Raw genomic sequence first — 17,831 nt, 5'->3', positions numbered from 1 at the left:
AGGACTCAGTCAAGGCAACGTGGCTCTGTCCACCACAGCTGGCAGCTACTCCAGGCCTCACACTGGTTTCTGTCCGTCTGGATCACGGCCACATTCGGCATGCCGTGTGGCAGGGGCTGCGGTGTGCTGGTAGATGTTTAACAACTGGCTTGCTCAGGGGAAAAACCCTGGTCTTGGCATTTGCTAATTTTTGTGGTGTAAATAACCCCATGGCCTTTTTTTTTTTTTTTTTTTTTTTTTTTAAAGAGAGGGTCTCACTATATATTGCCCTGGCTGATTTTGAACTCCTGGGCTCAAAGGATTCTCCTGCCTCGGCTTCCCAAAGTGCTGGGATTACAAGTGTGAGCCACCGTGCCCAGCCCTTTTAATTTTTAATAATGGCTGTGTTTCACAAACATTTTGAAAAGGTTAACAACTAGCACGCTGATGTCCCGCTATACCAGCGCACCGCTGGCCCAAGGACCCACGCAACCTGGGAAGACTACATTTCCCAGAAGCCTCCTCTCCAAGGACCGGCCTTCAGCGTCCCAGGCTGTTACCATGGAGACGGCTAACTGCTAGCGCAGGCTGTCCTCGGAGGGGTGAGGAGGGAGCAAGGGACTTGGGGTGGTTGGACCCTGTCTGACAGGGAGAGGGCAAGGGTGGTGGCCTCCTTCTGCCTGGGGGCCTCCAGCCCTGATCTTTCTGGGGAAGTTGTTGGGGTGTGTGTGTGTGTGTTTATGTGTGTTGGGAGGAGGAAGTTGCTGGTGGAAAGGGGGTACAGGAAAGGGCCTGTGGGTTGGGGCCCAATCTAGGGAACCTTGAGATAAGACTGCCTTCCCCACACTGGGCTATAGCTGAAGAGGCCACCTGTGTAGGGAATAAAGTGCTGTGGGTTCTTCTCCCCAGCTCTGCCTCTGATGGTGTTCTGGGACTGACACATTGGCTTTCTCTTCATCCTACTTCTTTCCTTGCCCACCACTCCCCCACCATCCCTTCTAGCACTTCCCCATCTCACATCTCTTCTAGCCTGAGATGCACAAGTTTCACAACCAGAAATACTTGGGCTCAAATCCCAGACCTGCTACTTACTAGCTGTGACCTTAAGCAGTGCACTCAACCTCTCTGGGCCCCAGTCTTCTCATCTGCAAAGTGGGTGTCCTAAGTGTCTGCCTCACAGAGTCAGTAGAGGATAAGTGAGATGATCTCCGTACAACCCTAAGCACAGGGCCTGGCACACAGTAGGCGTTCAGCAAACTGTAAGTGCCTTGTAATGGTGATGACTGCCCTCCCTGTGCTCATTCTCTCTGGGACCAAGAGGCCGATAAATGGATCTGATGACTGGGAAGTGCTGCTTGGCTAGAGGTTCTCCCCTGAGGATCTGGGGTCCTGAATGCTGTTGGCCCACCTGGGCTTGGGTGGGCTCCAGCCAGATGAGCATTCGTCCTCTCCTGAGTCCCAGAACACAGAATGTCAGAATTGGACAGAAAATATCTGCCCTCCCTTCCTATTGTAAAGAGAAACTGAGGCACAGAAAGGCGCAGACAGTGACCCAAGGGTCCAGCAGGAGCTATTGGCAAAGCCAGGGTTTCCCCAACCGGGCTCGGTCCTGGCTGGTGGCCAGTGACTCACCTCCCTAAGAGGCCGAGGCGGCCCGCGTGAGTGTGGCGTGGGGAATGGGGCCAGCCTTTATCTGCTGCTCCCTTCTGCCCTCTTGTTCCTGGCTTCACCCAGGAAAGTGGGGGATGATTACCAAGTCAAGGGGATTCTGCTTTTTTCTCCTCACTACTCGCGCCCTTTGTCCTGTGGGTTTCCTTTGTTTTCCTCCTCTCTGGACCCCTGTTTACTGTAAGGAAAACAGATGTTGGAGGAGAGAAATAGAAAGACCCCAGCTGGGAGGCTGCATCAGCTGGGGTGGCGTTGGGCGGTGTGGATCAGGGACCCCCATAGAGGCTGACATTTCTTATATAAGGAAAGGCTGGAGGTGGCACTCCAGTCCTCTGTGGCACCACAGCTCCCCGGTCTCTTGGCCCTGCCATCCTTAGCAGGCTACTTCAGCCCTCATGTATGGTCACCTCATGGTCTCACCTGGGCTGCCCCACCTCCCACTTTATCTCCACATTCCAGGTGGGAGGAGGAGAAGGGCAGAGGGCGCCCCGATAACTTCTGCCCACATCTCATTGGCCAGAACCAGGTCACATCACAGGGCCACCTCTAGCTACAAGAGGATCTGGGAAGCTGAGCAATTCAAACCAGGCACACTGCTGACCCCACACAACTGGGGTTCTGCCGTATAGAAGAGGAGACTGGATCTTTGGGTAGGTGACTAGCAGTACCCGCTCAGTGAGGCTCTGCTCTGTGGTCGCAGGACATATGGTGAGCACATGTGGCGTCTCTGCGTGGATCACAGAATGAAGCCTGTTCTCTGGGCGGACACAGGCCTTGGCCAAGAGAGAGCAGGCTCTGTTACCCCCACCCCCCACTTCCTGTTTGTGTGCCCTGGTGCAGGCACCTTCACTCTCTGTGCCTTGGTTGCCAATTTGGTCAGGTGAGATATCATTCACCTGCCGTCTTCATTTTTGGGTGGGTTGTAGTCCATATTACCTTACTGTTAGGATTTTCTTTAAACCAATTTATTTATTTATGTATTTATTTATTTATTATTTATTTGAGATGGAGTCTCACTCTGTTGCCCAGGCTAGAGTGCAGTGGTGTGATCTCGACTTACTGCAACCTCCGCCTCCCAGGTTCAAGTGATTCTTCTGCCTCAGACTCCTGAATAGCTGGGATTACAGGCGTGCACCACCATGCCTGGCTAATTTTTTGTATTTTTAGTAGAGACGGGGTTTCGCCATATTGGCCAGGCTGGTCTCGAACTCCTGACCTCAAGTGATCCACGTGCCTCAGCCTCCCAAAGTACTGGGACTACAGGCATGAGCCACCGCACACAGCCAATTCATTTATTTAAATAGGAAACGTGACAATACTATAGTAATCCCCACAGCATTAGCAGTACTTATCATTGATAACTGTCAGCTGGCACAATGGCTCATGCCTGTAATCCCAGCACTTTGGGAGGCCAAAGCAGGAAGATCACTTGAGGCCAGGAGTTTGAGCCTGGGCAACATAGCCAGACCCTGTCTGTACCAAAAAAAAAAAAAAAAAAATAGCCAGGTGTGGTGGTGCATGCCTGTAGTCTCAGCTACTGGGGAGGCTGAGGTGGGAGGATTGCTTGAGCCTGGGGGTTTGAAGCTGCAGTGAGCCATGTTTGCGCTACTGCACTCCAAACCTGGGTGACAGAGTGAGACCCTGTCTCAAAAAAATAAAAAATTTAAAAAAGGATAACTGTCAAATATACTAAAAGCAAATTGACATGTGTCCTGCCCTGTGCTGTCCTGATGATGGCTTCCAACCGGAGGCCTGCTTTGTCTTTGTTGTAAAGGAATATTTGCCAGGATTAGAAAGGTGTTACAGATGGGGTAGCACCAAACAGAGACCTTCTCCATGTTTGAAAGGAAGTCAAAGAGGGAATCACTGCCTTCCTATGTGCTCTACACCTCCCCAAAACCATCTCCCAGGCCTCCCAGGGATGCCCCGGTGGTGTTGGTGGCTCCTGCCTGGTCTGACAGTCAGCCATGGCGTATACTTCCCCTTCCCCACAGAGACATTCTGTCTCCAGACAGCCAGAGACGCTCCAGAATGGAGGTCCTGAGGGAGAAGGTGGAGGAGGAGGAGGAGGCAGAGCGGGAGGAGGCGGCCGAGCGGGCTGAATGGGCGAGGACCGAGAAAATGATGAGGCCAGTCGAGGTGCGGAAGGAGGAAACCACCTTGACACAGGAGATGCTCAGAGACCTGGAGAAGAAGCTGTCGGAGATCCAGATCCCCATCTCAGCGGAGCTCCCGTGAGTGTGGCAGGGTGGGGGCCCTGGCAAGGGCAGACCGGGGCTGGGCACAGGGAGACCCAGGCAGAGTGGTGGCGACTGGTCTGGCAGGGTGACCAGTTAAGAGTGAAGGCTTTCTGCTTTCAAATGGCCTGGGCCGAGTGTCCACGCTCCCCCCACTAGCTGTGTGACCTTGGGCAAGTCACTCAGCCTCTCGGTGCCTCAGTGCCTTTATCTGTCTAAAAGTGCAGGTGCTGGCCGGGCGCTGTGGCTCACATCTGTAGTCCCAGCACTTTAGAAGGAACAGGTGGGAGGATCGCTTGAGACCAGGAGTTCGAGACCAGCCCGGGCAACATAGCGAGACCCCCATCTATCTCGACAAAAAATACAAAAATTAGCCAGGCGTGGTGGTGCCTCTAGTCCCAGCTACTTGGGAGGCTGAGGTGGGAGGGTCACTTAAGCCCAGGAGTTCAAGGCTGCAGTGAGCTATGACTGTGCTACCGCACTCCAGCCTGGGCAACAGAGCAAGACCTGTCTCTTAAATATAAATAAATAAATAAATAAGTAAATAAATAAATAAATAAATAAGCAGATGTTAATGATACCTGCTTTCTCAGTAGCTGTGAGGATTAAATGAGGAAGGGATAGAGCCAATGGCAACTCAGTGGAACCAGGGCTCCTGAGTACCAGGCATGGCTTCCCTAATGCCATCCCTCTTGTGGCACAGGGCCTTTACCAAGGACACTATTGACATCTCCAAGCTGCCTGTTTCCTACAAAACCAACACACCCAAGGAGGAACACCTGCTGCAGGTGGCAGACAACTTTTCCCGCCAGTACAGCCATCTGTGCCCGGATCGCGTGCCCCTCTTCCTGCACCCCCTGAACGAGTGTGAAGTGCCTGTAAGGCTGGCATGTTGAGGGCAGGGCCAGGGAGCCTGGGGCTGGAGAGCAGAGGGCACAGGGAAGTGGGGTGGGTTCTCCAAGGGCACTGGGCCAAATCACAGACCTCCTGTGGACTGGAGTGCTTCTAGTCTGGGGGAAACATAAACTCCAATGCCAGCAGGCCTCAGCAGGCTCAGTGCAGAGTACCCTGGAGGGTGGTGGTGGCCTGGAGACCCCATGCCTCACCTAAAGAGGCAGCTGCTGATTGCTGCAGGGAAACTACAGGTGTGGGGCTACCTGATCAAGAGGAAACTGGGGATTTGTGTGGGAGTCTCTGATTTTTAAATGCTGGCAGCTGACATAAATGCTAAACATCGTCACATGGGCCAAATAAAGCGGGTCTGTGTGTCCCTGTCAGCCAATGGGCAGCTGTTTCCCACCCCCTGGATGAATCCCATGTCATTCCATCAACAGATGGAGAAACTGAGGCCCAGAAAGGCTCAGACACATGCTCTGGGTCAGAGGGCTGGAAGGAAGAAGGCAGAGCTTAGGTTCTTATGCCTGTTCTGGTCCAGTTTGTCTTATTTCTCTGTCCTTCGCTGGACAGGCTGACCTCTGAGGCTTCAGACTGTACTGGCCACCAGCTGGCCCCAGCCCAGAACCTCTGTAGGCCCCAGGGAGAGCATCGCTCTTGGGAGGAGAGCACAGCGCTCCCAGGAACCCCAGGAAACAGACCTGATCTTCTCATTCAGCCCTGACTTGCTGGGTCACCTCAGGCAGCTCTCAAGCCTGCTCTGGGCCTCAGGTGTCTCCATGATGCCCTAGGGGTTGAGGGCGGCAAAACTTCAAAGCTCTTCAAAGTCCAGATCCAGAATATGCTTGTGCTGTCTCCAGGTGCTGGCAACGTGATGGGGGGCCTCCTAGTCATTGCCACTGCGCCACTGATGGCTGCCATGCACCAGATCTGGGCGTCACCTTCCCAGCCAAGGGCTGCTCTGCCACCCCAGGGCATGTGGGCCTGGCCTCCTGCATTTGCTCGGGCCTCTAGGGTCCCCCTGTGGATTCGGAGAAGGCCCCAACACTGGATCTCAGAGGTTTTTACTGCCATGACCCCACTGGCACCATCTCTTTCCTTGCAGAAGTTCGTGAGCACAACCCTCCGGCCCACACTGATGCCCTACCCTGAGCTCTACAACTGGGACAGCTGTGCCCAGTTTGTCTCTGACTTCCTCACCATGGTGCCCCTGCCTGACCCCCTCAAGCCGGTAAGCGCCACTCACAGGCTGCATGCCTGAGCCCACTAGGACTAAGATGGTGTGAGAAAAAAACTCACCCATCCAAACCCAAAGAATGGAGTTAGAGGCCGGGCGCGGCAAGGTGGGTGGATCACAAGGTCAGGAGTTCGAGACCAGCCTGACCAACATGGTGAAACCTCGTCTCTATTACAAATACAAAAATTAGCGGGGTGTGGTGGCGTGTGCCTGTAATCCTAGCTACTGGGGAGGCTGAGGCAGGATAATCACTTGAACCTGGGAAGCGGAGGTTTCAGTGAGCCGAGATGGCGCCATTGCACTCCAGCCTGAGTGACAAGAGCAAAACTCCCATCTCAAAAAAAAAAAAAAAAAAAAAAATGGACATAGAGACCTGGAGAACAGTGAAAGTGAGACTTTGAATGATGGTCTCGCAAGATTGGGTGTCTGATAGGCAGACACACCCAGCACAGTTTTAACAAGCAATTTATCCCCTAGTGCGCAGGTCCCTCCCCTGGTTCTTCACAGGCTAAGTACTATGGGGCTACAATCTTCCCAGACATTGCCTATTGATTGTTAGGCAGGGGCTTTAGGTGTTTTTTCTAGGGTTGTTTTGCGGCATTTTGTTGCAACCCACAATGCATTGCAATCCTAGTTAGCTCAGGGGCTCTTTAAGTATTTGACTTACGACCTAGGTAACTGGGCAAGCTGATAAGAACAGCTACTCGGGAGGCTGAGGCAGGAGAATGGCGTAAACCCAGGAGGCGGAGCTTGCAGTGAGCTGAGATCCGGCCACTGCACTCCAGCCTGGGCGACAGAGCGAGACTCCGACAGAGTGAGACAAAGCCAGCTATTTAGCAGACTAGTAAACTTTTATCTTAGGCTAAACTTTTTTGGTTTGAGTGAGGGCAGCTAAGGCGGTAGGTAAGGCAGAGGAAGGAGGAGGCTGACAAACAGGCATTGGCTATTGAAGCAGGGGCCTAGTATATCCTGGGTTTTAATTTTTGGTAGTTTGCTGACCTAAGCAGATTCAAGGCACTTTTCCTTGGAAACTGATCACTGTGTACATTATTTCCTTCAATGGGATGCCAGGCATGGTCTGGGAAAAGGAAGTTCAGCCAGACTCAGGGCACAGCCTCTCAGGGCCCTAAGGGCAAACAGGTCCAGAGAGAGACAGCCACTTGCCTGAGGACACACAGCAAGCCTGGGCTTCTGGTTCCCACCTCTTTTCTCCTTTGTGTTCAGAGCTTCCCTGCCATGGCTTCAAGAGGTGCAGGAAAGAGAAGGGAGGCCCGGCTACCCATGACCCTAACCCCATCTTTGGGCTTCTGATCAACTCCATCAGCTTCTCCTTCAGAATAGAGGGAGGGAGGAAGAAAGGGCGAGGTCAACAGTGGAGAACTGATAAAGGGAGGAGGAGGAAAGGTAGGGATCAAAGGAAAGGGAAACATTGGAGTGAAACAGTAAACTTACCAATCAGAGGGCATTAGATCAGACACTTTTACAGTCCAAAAGGTTTTCTCTATCAGGAAGTCCATAGCCCCTTCAAATGACAGGCAAATGTGAATGGCATGGTGTCTGGTTTTCATTCCATTCTTAGCAGGCTCCCTGACCCCACAAGGGTTAGGGGCCCAAAGCAGGTCCAGCCTGTGCATTGGTCCTGGCTCCCCGCCCTGACAGGTGGTGGGCTGTGACCGGTGGGGAGGACAGGCTGGGGCAGTGGAGCCCCAGCTGTGCTGACCGTCCGTCCCACTATGACCAGCCCTCGCACCTGTACTCCTCGACCACTGTGCTCAACTACCAGAAGGGGAACTGCTTTGACTTCAGCACGCTGCTCTGCTCCATGCTCATTGGCTCTGGCTATGATGCTTACTGCGTCAACGGCTACGGCTCGCTGGACCTGTGCCACATGGACCTGACGCGGGAGGTGTGCCCACTCACTGTGAAGCCCAAGGAGGTATGGTCGGGCTCGAGCTGCCTGGGTTTCCCAAAGGATGCACATTCCCGGTGCTGTCGTGCCATTCTTAGAGACATCTGTCCCTGCCGCCTCATCCCTGCCCCTGGCCACGTGGACAGAGATCCCTCACCACCAGCCCTTCTGCTGCCCTGGAGTTCATATTTCAAACCACCAGTGATTTATGTCCTCAATGTCTTAACACATCCAGCCCAGTTTTCCAAGCTGGCTGTTCTTCTCTGTCTGTTGTAACTCAGTTTTCAGTTACTATGCTCCCTGCTTGGTAAATTTTATGAATGCCACATAGCTTATATCTTAAGTCAAATGATTCCAAATTTACCCTATGCATTTGATAAAAATCCAGCCAGCCATTTTTATATAAGAAAATAGGCCGGGTGTGGTGGCTCACGCCTGTAATCCCAGCACTTTGGGAGTCCGAGGCGAGTGAATCACTTGAGGTCAGGAGTTCGAGACCAGCCTGGCCAATATGGCGAAACCCCGTCTCTACCAAAAATACAAAAAATGTAGCCAGGCGTGGTGGCATGTGCCTGTAGTCCCAGTTACTCAGGAGGCTGAGACAGGAGAATCACTTGAACCTGGGAGGTAAAGGCTGCGGTAAACTGAGATTGTGTCACTGCATTCCAGCCTGGTGACAGAGCAAGACTCCATCTCAAATAATAAATAAAAAATAACAGACAAGTGGACAGACATTTGGTTCTCAGTCCCACACTCCCGAGGTAAAAAGCCCCCCACCACCCTGCTTTTTTTTTGAGATGGGGTCTCTCCTACTCTGTCACCCAAAGCTAGAGTGCAGTGGCATGATCTCAGACCACTGCAACCTCAGCCTCCCAAGTGGCTGAGACTACAGGCATGTACCACGATGGCCAGCTAATTTTGTTTGTTTTTTGTAGGTTCTCACTATGTTGTCCAGGCTTGTTGTGAACTCCTGGACTCAAGCAATCGTCCCGCCTCAGCCTTCCAAAGTGCTGGGATTATAGGCATGAGCCACGGTGCCTGGCCTTCAGGCCCCTTTTTAATAGCAAAAAGAAAAAAAAGAAAATCACCAACCCTTCAGTGGCTGGTGGCTCTGCTTTTAGATTTGCTCATTAAGAATTCCATAAGGACCAGAGGCTGCTACAGACACAAGAAACACTCTGAAATGAATATCAGAATCACAAATGCATCTCTTTACATTTAGACAACAGTCATACTACAGACAGAAAATGCTCTACATGAGGTGGATTAATTCCAGGACTCCGGGATCAGGATCAGGCTCCCGTGGGTGTCTGCAACTGGGGGATGGGGATCCAGGGGCCTGAGGCACCCAGCAGGATCACTGTGTAGCTGTGTTATACTTGGGTGAGCACCCAGGGACCCCAGGGTGGGTGCTCTGGTGGGAGAAGGGCGAGATAGAAGGGGAGGCACAAGAAGAGCCTTGCTCTCTGAGGCCCGCCTCCGCAAGAGAAGATGGAGCATGAGCTCCACCATGGCTTTTGGCTTCAAAAGCCTCGGGCTGGGCGCGGTGGCTCATACCTGTAATCTCAGCATTTTGGGAGGCTGAGGCAGGTGGACCACTTGAGCCCAGGAGTTCCAGACCAGCCTGGCCAACATGGCAAAACCCCATCTCTACTAAAATATAAAAATTAGCTGGGCATGGTGGTACATGCCTGTAAACCCAGCTACTCCGGATGCTGAGTCAGGAGAATCACTTGAACCTGGGAGGTGGAGGTTGCAGTGAGCTGAGATTGCACCATTACACTCCAGCCTGGGCAACAGAGGGATACTCTGGCTCCAAAAAAAAAAAAAAAAAAAGGAGCCTCTGAGCTCCCACCTGGGCATCTCAGCCCTCTCAGCTCAGCCAAAAGCTTAATGATTAACGTTATATCAATAACAAACAGATGCAGAGAATTTTGGGGTTTAAAATCCACTTTTATGTCCATTGCGCTCGTTGCTCCCCATGATGGCCCAGTGTGGTAGGTATTGTCACTTTTATTTTACAGATGAGTATGTTGATGAAATCAAAAGGTAACATAATGTGGCCAAAGTCACATAGCGGGAAAATGGAGGCTCAGGAACTGAAGCCCGGGTCAGGTGAACTTGAAACCCTGGAGATTCACTATTTCTCCTTCATAACTATCACAGGCCCACTTCTGCAGCCTCTGCAGTGCACTTTCCTGGGAACACTTCTTACCACCTAGCACGTATTTGTACACACGCAAGTGTACACGTGTACACACACACACACACACTCTCACACACACAGAGTTTATTCTCCTTCCTGGCCCAACAAATTCTTAAAGTCAACATATGAGGCCCTCTGATGACAAGATCTGAAAAATCCAACTCCTGACAATTCTCCCCACTTCTGGATCAGACCCAGGTCATGGCTAGGATGGGTGGTGAGGATTGAAGAGGAGAAAGCCACACCTCCTGAGCTCCTGGCCCTGATGGGTACCTCCCTCGCGTATTTTTTCTGTCTTCACTTCTCAGAAAGAGGCTGGGGAGAAAGTTCCTATTATTCTCACACCATGAACCTGAGATTCAGAGAGGTGAGAGGACCTCCCAAGGTCAGGGAGCTGGAGCTGGGGCTCCCTCTGCATTTAGGGCCAGAAAGGCCACAGGCTACAGGAGTAGCTGCCATCCCCTGGTCTGAGGGACTGGCTGGGCAAGTCTCACCTCTTGGAGTTGCATGTGTGAAGGGGGGATGCAGGGCCACTGACCCTTCCTCTTCTTTTGGGTGACAGACCGTCCAGAAGGAGGAAAAGGTTCTGCCTAAGAAATACACCATCAGACCCCCCAGGGACCTGTGCAGCAGGTTTGAGCAGGAGCAAGAGGTAAAGAAGCAGCAGGAGATCAGAGCCCAGGAGAAGAAGCAGCTGAGGGAGGAGGAGGAGCGCCTCATGGTGGGTCCTCAGCCTCAAACCCCTGGGCTCAGCTATCGAGAAATGACTGCTAGGGATGGGAAAAGACGTACAAGTCATGGAAGGGATATGTGTATGGACCCCCCCAACTAGGTCCACCTCACAATCACCCCCGACCTCTACCCGGCCCTGCAGGAATCTCCCACTGGTGGTCAGCCAGCTTCTCATGATGGACTCCTAACATCAGGGCACTGTACTGCCTGGGGTAGCCCATTCTATGCTAGGCAGCTCTGTTGTCCTCTTTGCTTTAGACTCTTACCGGGGATATACCTGCATACACTCTCCCATCTATTCATCCTCCTATCTCTCTTCCCATCCATCCTCCCATCCATCTTCCCATCTGCCCATCCATCCATCCATCCATCCTCCCATTCATCCTCTGATCTCTCCTCCCATCCATCCTCCCATCCATCCATCCATGTCCTTCCATTTCCTCCTCCATCTTCCTTCTCCATCCATCCTCATCCATCCTCCTCCATCCTTCCATCCATCCCTCCACCATCCTCCATCCCTCCATTCCATCCATCCATCCATCCTCCATCTATCCCTCCTACCCACCTATTCTCCCATCCATCCGTTGTCCCACTCCATCCTCCCATCCATTCTCCCATCCATCCTCATCCATTCCTCCATCCATCCTCCATTCATCCATCCTCCACCATCCATCTTCTCACCCATCCTTCCCATCCTTCCTCCACCCATCCTCCATCCACCCATCCTCCCACTCATCCATCCTCCCACCCATCCATCCTCCCAACCATCCGTCCTCCATCCATCCATCCTCCCATCCATCCTTCCATCCATTCATCCTCCCACCATCCTCCCATCCCTCTATCTTCCCATTTCTCCTGCCATCCATCCGTCCATCCATCCGTCCTCTCACCCATCCTTCCATCCTTCCATCCATCCATCCTCCCATCCACCCATCCTCCCATCCATCCATCCTCCCATTTCTCCCATTCATCCTCCCCTCCGTCCATCCTCCCATCCATCCATCCTCTCACCCATCCTCCCATCCATCCATCATCACCGTCATCCCGTCCGTCCGCCGTCTGTCCCGTCATCCCCGTCCGTCCGTCATCGTCTGTCCGTATTCCGTCCGGCCGTCATCCGTCCATCATCCCGTGCGTCATTCCGTCACTTGCGTCCGTCATCCGTCATCACGTCCGTCCGTCATCCGTTTCATCCCATCCGTCATCACCATCCGTCCGTCATCGTTTCTTCATCACGTCCGTCATGCAGTGCGTAAATGCGTCAGTGCATATCTCCGGCCCCGTCCGTCAGGTGTCGCTCACTTGATGTCATCACGTCCGTCAGTTAACACCTCCATCCATCCATCCATCCATCTCCACCATATTCCTTCCCTTCCTTCCATCCACCCTTCCTTCCTTCTTTCCTCCACTCTCCATCCTCCATCCACCATCTCCATCCATCATCCCATCCATCCATCATCCCATCCATCCATCATCCCATCCATCCATCCTCCTATCATCCATCCTCCCATCCATCCATCCTCCTATCCATCTATGCCACCATCAGTCACTCTCGTCCTACCAGCTGTCCTTCACCCATCTCCCACATCTGCTTCTTTCAACTCCCTTCTCCACTTCTCCATCTCACCCTCCCTTCTTTCTTTCCTTCCATAGAGTATTCCTTGAGCTTCTCTTCTGGTCCAGACCTATTTATACATAACAATGAACAGTCACAGTTCTCTCAGAGGGAGGCAGATAAGGAAGCTGCTTGGTCTCCCATTTCCTTTCTGTGGATGAAACCTCACCCAAAGTCACGACATATAAAGCCGGTAACCCCCAGATGCCCAGTGCCCCAAAGAGTCCAATTTGTAAACCACAGATCTAGTCAGACTCTCCCATTGTTTTGATTTTACAAATGGGCTCAGTGGTTGGGTGATGGGAGATGAGGTGGGCCGTCACACTCCAGTTGATGGTGCCGTCTGCATCAGAGCCCAGCCCAGGGAGATGTCTGGGCCCCTGACACTCCTCTTCCAGCCATCTGACTCATAGTCACCCACCTTTCATTGGCAGGAGGCGGAGAAGGCAAAGCCGGATGCCCTGCATGGCCTGCGGGTGCACTCCTGGGTCCTTGTGCTATCGGGGAAGCGCGAGGTGCCTGAGAACTTCTTCATTGACGCATTCACAGGACATAGCTACAGCACCCAGGACGAGCGCTTCCTGGGCATCGAAAGCCTCTGGAACCACAAGAACTACTGGATCAACATGCAGGATTGCTGGAACTGCTGCAAGGTGCCTGGGGAAGGGGAGCTGGGTGGGCGTGGCAGGCACAATGCAGGTGACAGGAATAGAGGGAAGCGATGGCAGCCAGACCTTGGGGAGAGCGGGACACCAGGCCATGAGGGCTTTGAACCTTCTCCATAGCTGAGTCTCCATGGCCCACTCCCTTGCCCATGAGTAACCATTCTGATACGATTATTGTCTCTCCTGATTTGTGTATCCTTCTAAAATGTGGATTGTTTGCATTTTTAAAAACCTCTATTTTGAAGTGTAACCTACATGCAGAAAAGTGCACTCATCCCACGCATACATACAGTTCAACGAAATTCCACAAATTGAACACACCTTGGTTTCCTACACCCAGATCAAGAAATAGAACATTGGCCGAACCCCAGAAAGTCCCTTTGTATAATTACTATCTTCCCCCAAATGTATTTTTAACTTACGTATGTGGCACTGGTACACACACGCACCTACAAGAGGATACAGAGGAGGTCACGATCCTAAATGTACATGTCATTGAATTATCACACACTGAACACACATATGTAGCCAGGACCAGCATAAGCCCCCTCATGTCCCCTCCTGGCCACCAACCCCGCCATCGTCCCCAGAGTTAAGCACTACCTTGACTTCTAACAACATCCATTAGTTTCATCTGTTTTGGGAGTTTACATCAGTTGAATCACACAGTGATTCAATACTCTTATGCCTGGATTCCTTCACTCATGGTTATGTTTATGAAATTCATTATGGTTTTTTGTGTGGTTTGTTCGTTTTCATTTTTTATTACTTTTCCATTATTTGAATACACCAGAACTTATTTGTCCTTTCTACAGTTGCACATTGAGACTGTGTCCAGTTTGGGACTATTTTGAATAGTGCCGCCATGAACATTTGTATACATGTATTTCAGTGAACACATATACACATTTCTGTTGGGTAACTACTGAGGGGTGGAATTGCTGGGTCACAGGGTGGGCACGTGCTCAATTTTAGTAGATACTGCCCGATTTCTCAAGTGATTGCATCCATTTACACTCCCACCAGCAATGTATGAGGGTTCTCGGAGCTCCATCCACATCCTTGCCAATACTGCATACTTTTTTTTCCATTTTAGCTGTTGTAGCGGACATGTAATGGTATTGCACTGTGGTTTTATTTAATGCAATTGATTTTTGGCTGGGTGCGGGGGCTCACACCTGTAATGCCAGCACTTTATGAAGCCGAGAAGGGTAGATCACTTGAAGTTAGGAGTTCGAGACCAGCCTGGCCAACATGGTAAAACCCTGTCTCTACTAAAAATAAAAAAAATAACCCAGTGTGGTGGTGGGCACCTGTAATCCCAGCTACTTGGGAGGCTGAGGCAGGAGAATTGTTTGAACCTGGGAAGCGGAGGTTGTAGTGAGCCTGTATCGCACCACTGCACTCCAGCCTGGGAGACAGAGTGAGACTCTGTCTCCCAGGCTGGAGTGCAGTGGCCAGATCTCAGCTCACTGCAAGCTCCGCCTCCCGGGTTCACGCCATTCTCCTGCCTCAGCCTCCCGAGTAGCTGGGACTACAGGCGCCCGCCATCTCGCCCGGCTAGTTTTTTGTATTTTTTAGTAGAGACGGGGTTTCACCGTGTTCGCCAGGATGGTCTTGATCTCCTGACCTCGTGATCCACCCGTCTCGGCCTCCCAAAGTGCTGGGATTACAGGCTTGAGCCACCGCGCCCGGCCATATCCAGTAAGTTTTAAACCTACTTATTCATTTTAAAATTTAATCTGTAAAGACTTTGGGATTTTCTGCATACACAATCAGTCCTACAGCTGAATGACGGCCGTTTTATTTCTTTATTTTTAATCCTTATACTTTTTCATTTCTTTTTCTTGTTTTATTTCTCTGGTTAGTACATCCAGTATAATGTCAAATTGAAGTGGGGATTCTGAATATCCTGTCTCAGTCCTGATTCACAAGTAAAGCCTTAGTATCATAACATTTCACTATTTTTATGATGTTTATCTTGACTGTACGGTTTTTATAGCTAGCTACCCTTTAACTAAGGGATTTCTTTCGGTTTGCTAGCAGTTTTTAATCAAACAAAATTTGTTTATATCATTTTTTTTCATCTATTAAATGATCATAATCTTTTCTTCTATTAACTGGTAAATTAGACTGTGTTCCCCCCCTTTTTTAAGTTGAGGCATAATTGACATAGCATAAATCTACTAAAGTGCACAAGTTAGTGGCTTTTGGTATATTTACAAGACCGTGCAACTATCACCACTATCTAATTCCAGAATTTTTTCATCACCCCAAAAGATTTTTATTTTTTGAGACAGGGTCTTCCTTTGTTGACCAGGCTGGAGTGCAGTGATGCGATCATGGCTCACTTCAACCTCAACCTGGGCTCAAGCAATTCTTCCACCTCAGCCTCCCAAGTAGGTGGGACTACAGGCATGTGCCACTATGCCCAGCTAATTTTTATATTTTTTATAGAGACAAAAAATGGGTTTTGCCATGTTGCCCAGGTTGGTCTCAAGCAATCCACCCATCTTGGCCTCCCAAAGTGCTGGGATCACACGTTTGAACCACCGTCCCATACTCTGAAAAGAAGATTGTGATTGAGATTATACTGGATCCATAGATCAATTGAGAGAGAACTGTTTTATCAACAATATTGAATTTTTCACCCATGAACATGGTATCTCTCTTCAGTTATTTAAGTCTTTTAAAATTTCTGTCAGCAACATTTTGTAGGTTTCAGTGTACAGTTCTTGCACATCTTTTGTCAGATTTATTCCTAAATATTTCACTTTTTGATGCTATGATTTTTTTTTAAATTTCAACTTCTGACTATTCTTTGCTAGTGAATAGAAATGCAATCGATTTTTACATACTGATTTTCTATCCTGAAATCTTCCCAAATTAACTTATTTGTCCTAATAGCCTTTGTGTGGATTCCATCAATTTTTATATAGATAATTATGTTATCTGAGAATAAAAACAGTTTTACTTCTTTTCCAATCTGGATGCTTTTCTTGCCTTATCACACTGGCTAGAATCACCAGTAAATATTAAATAGAAGTGATGAAAGCACACCTGTTTATTCCTAATCTTAGGGAGAGCATTTAGTCTCATACCATTAAGTATAGTATTAGCCACAGGTTTCTCTTATTGGTTCCCTTTGTGAAATAAAGGAAGTTTTTCTCTAGTCCTAGTTTGCTGAGACTTTTTCAGAAATAGGTGCTAGATTTTTGTCAAATACTTTTTCTGAATCTATTGATATTATTATGATTTTTCTTTTTTAGTCTATCTACATGGTAAGTTACTTGGATTGATTTTTGAATGTTAGACTAACCATGCATTCCTGGGATAAACCTCATTTCATTAGGATGGTTTAATCGTTTAAATATTACTGGTTTTGAACTGAAAATTTTGCTTAGAATTTCTGCATCTTTGTTGAAGAGAGATATTGTTCTGTAGTTTTCTTAGAGTATCTTTGCCAGGTTTCGGTATCACAGTAATGCTGGTCTCGTGGAATGAGTTGAGAAGTTTCCCTTTTCTTCAGTTTTCTGGATGAGTTTCTGTAGTATTGGCATGATTTCTTTTGTATGTTTGCTGGATTCTCAAGTGAAGCCATCTGTGGCTGGAATTTTCTTTGTGGAAGGGTTTTAAGGTACAAATTCAATAGGGATATTCAGGTTATTTCTTTTTGAATGAGCTTTGGTGTTTGTATCTCTCAAGAAATTTGTGCATTTGTTTTCAAATTTGTTGTTATAAAGTGTTCAAAATAGCTCCTTATTTTCCTTCTAATATGTTAGAGTCCTTAGTGACATTACCCCATTCATTCTTAATATTGGTAATGTGTGTGTCTCTCTTTTTCTCCTGTCAGTCTGGTTAGAGGTTTGTCAGTTTTGTCGGTCTTGACATAGGGGCAGGACTCAAAATCAGGGCTTTGCCAGTGAGGATTCGTGGCTTTTTCCAGGAAATAATTCAAGGGCAAGCTGGTGGTGTTACAGGCAATTTTTTTTGAAGTGGCAGCATACGGCAGCAGCAGACGGACTGCTCCTTATGGAGCAGGGCTACCTCATAGGCAGTGTGCCCAGATTGTAACCACCCAAGGGACTCACCTTGCCCGCTGCCTAGACAAAGCTGATTCAAGACTGGGGAATTGCAATAGAGAAAGAGTAATTCATGCAGAGCTGGCTGTGTGGGAGACCAGAGTTTTATTATTACTCAAATCAGTCTCCCATAGCATTCTTGCATTCAGGGAGCAGAGTTTTTAGGGACAACTTGGTGGGTTGGGGGAGGCCAGTGAACCAGGAGTGCTGATTGGTCAGAGATGAAACAATAGAAAATCAAAGCTGTCTTCTTGCACCAAATCCGTTCCTGGGTAGGGGTCACAAGATCAGATAAGCCAGTTTATCCATCTGGTGGTGCCAGCTGAGCCATCAAGTGCAGGCTCTGCAAAATATCTCAAGCACTGATCTTAGGAGCAGTTTAGGGAAGGTCAGAATCTCGTAGCCTCCAGCTGCATGACTCCTAAACCATAATTTCTAATCTTGTGGCTAATGTTAGTCCTACAAAGTCAATCTAGTTCCCTAGGCAAGAAGGCAGTCTGCTTTGGGAAAGGGCTATTATCGTCTTTGTTTTAAACTATAATAAACTAAGTTTCTCCCAAAGTTAGTTCAACCTGCACCTAGGAATGAACAAGGACAGCTTGGAGGT

The 17,831-nt window shown here is 49.5% G+C and overlaps 1 protein-coding gene across 4 annotated transcripts in view; it reads left to right on the top strand.

Moving 5' to 3' along the window:
• The first annotated feature begins 512 nt into the window (after positions 1 to 512).
• DRC7 (dynein regulatory complex subunit 7) overlaps positions 513 to 17,831 on the top strand; it is a 36,145-nt gene continuing 18,826 nt past the window's right edge. The window contains exons 1-8 of one of the 4 annotated variants that reach the window (XM_009196542.3): positions 513 to 581; positions 2,168 to 2,297; positions 3,642 to 3,881; positions 4,588 to 4,762; positions 5,884 to 6,009; positions 7,757 to 7,951; positions 10,693 to 10,851; positions 12,912 to 13,130. In XM_009196542.3, coding sequence (XP_009194806.2) covers positions 3,679 to 3,881; positions 4,588 to 4,762; positions 5,884 to 6,009; positions 7,757 to 7,951; positions 10,693 to 10,851; positions 12,912 to 13,130 — 1,077 coding nt within the window. In that variant the 5' untranslated portion in view covers positions 513 to 581; positions 2,168 to 2,297; positions 3,642 to 3,678. Of the gene's footprint in view, positions 582 to 2,106; positions 2,298 to 2,360; positions 2,528 to 3,641; positions 3,882 to 4,587; positions 4,763 to 5,883; positions 6,010 to 7,756; positions 7,952 to 10,692; positions 10,852 to 12,911; positions 13,131 to 17,831 lie in introns of those variants that run through there. The other 3 variants (XM_017953399.3, XM_017953400.3, XM_009196541.4) reach the window with 3 other exon arrangements.

This window comes from Papio anubis, chromosome 18 (genome assembly GCF_008728515.1).
Source record: "Papio anubis isolate 15944 chromosome 18, Panubis1.0, whole genome shotgun sequence".
Lineage (NCBI taxonomy): Eukaryota > Metazoa > Chordata > Mammalia > Primates > Cercopithecidae > Papio > Papio anubis.
This window is presented reverse-complemented; position numbering and strand designations above follow the sequence as displayed.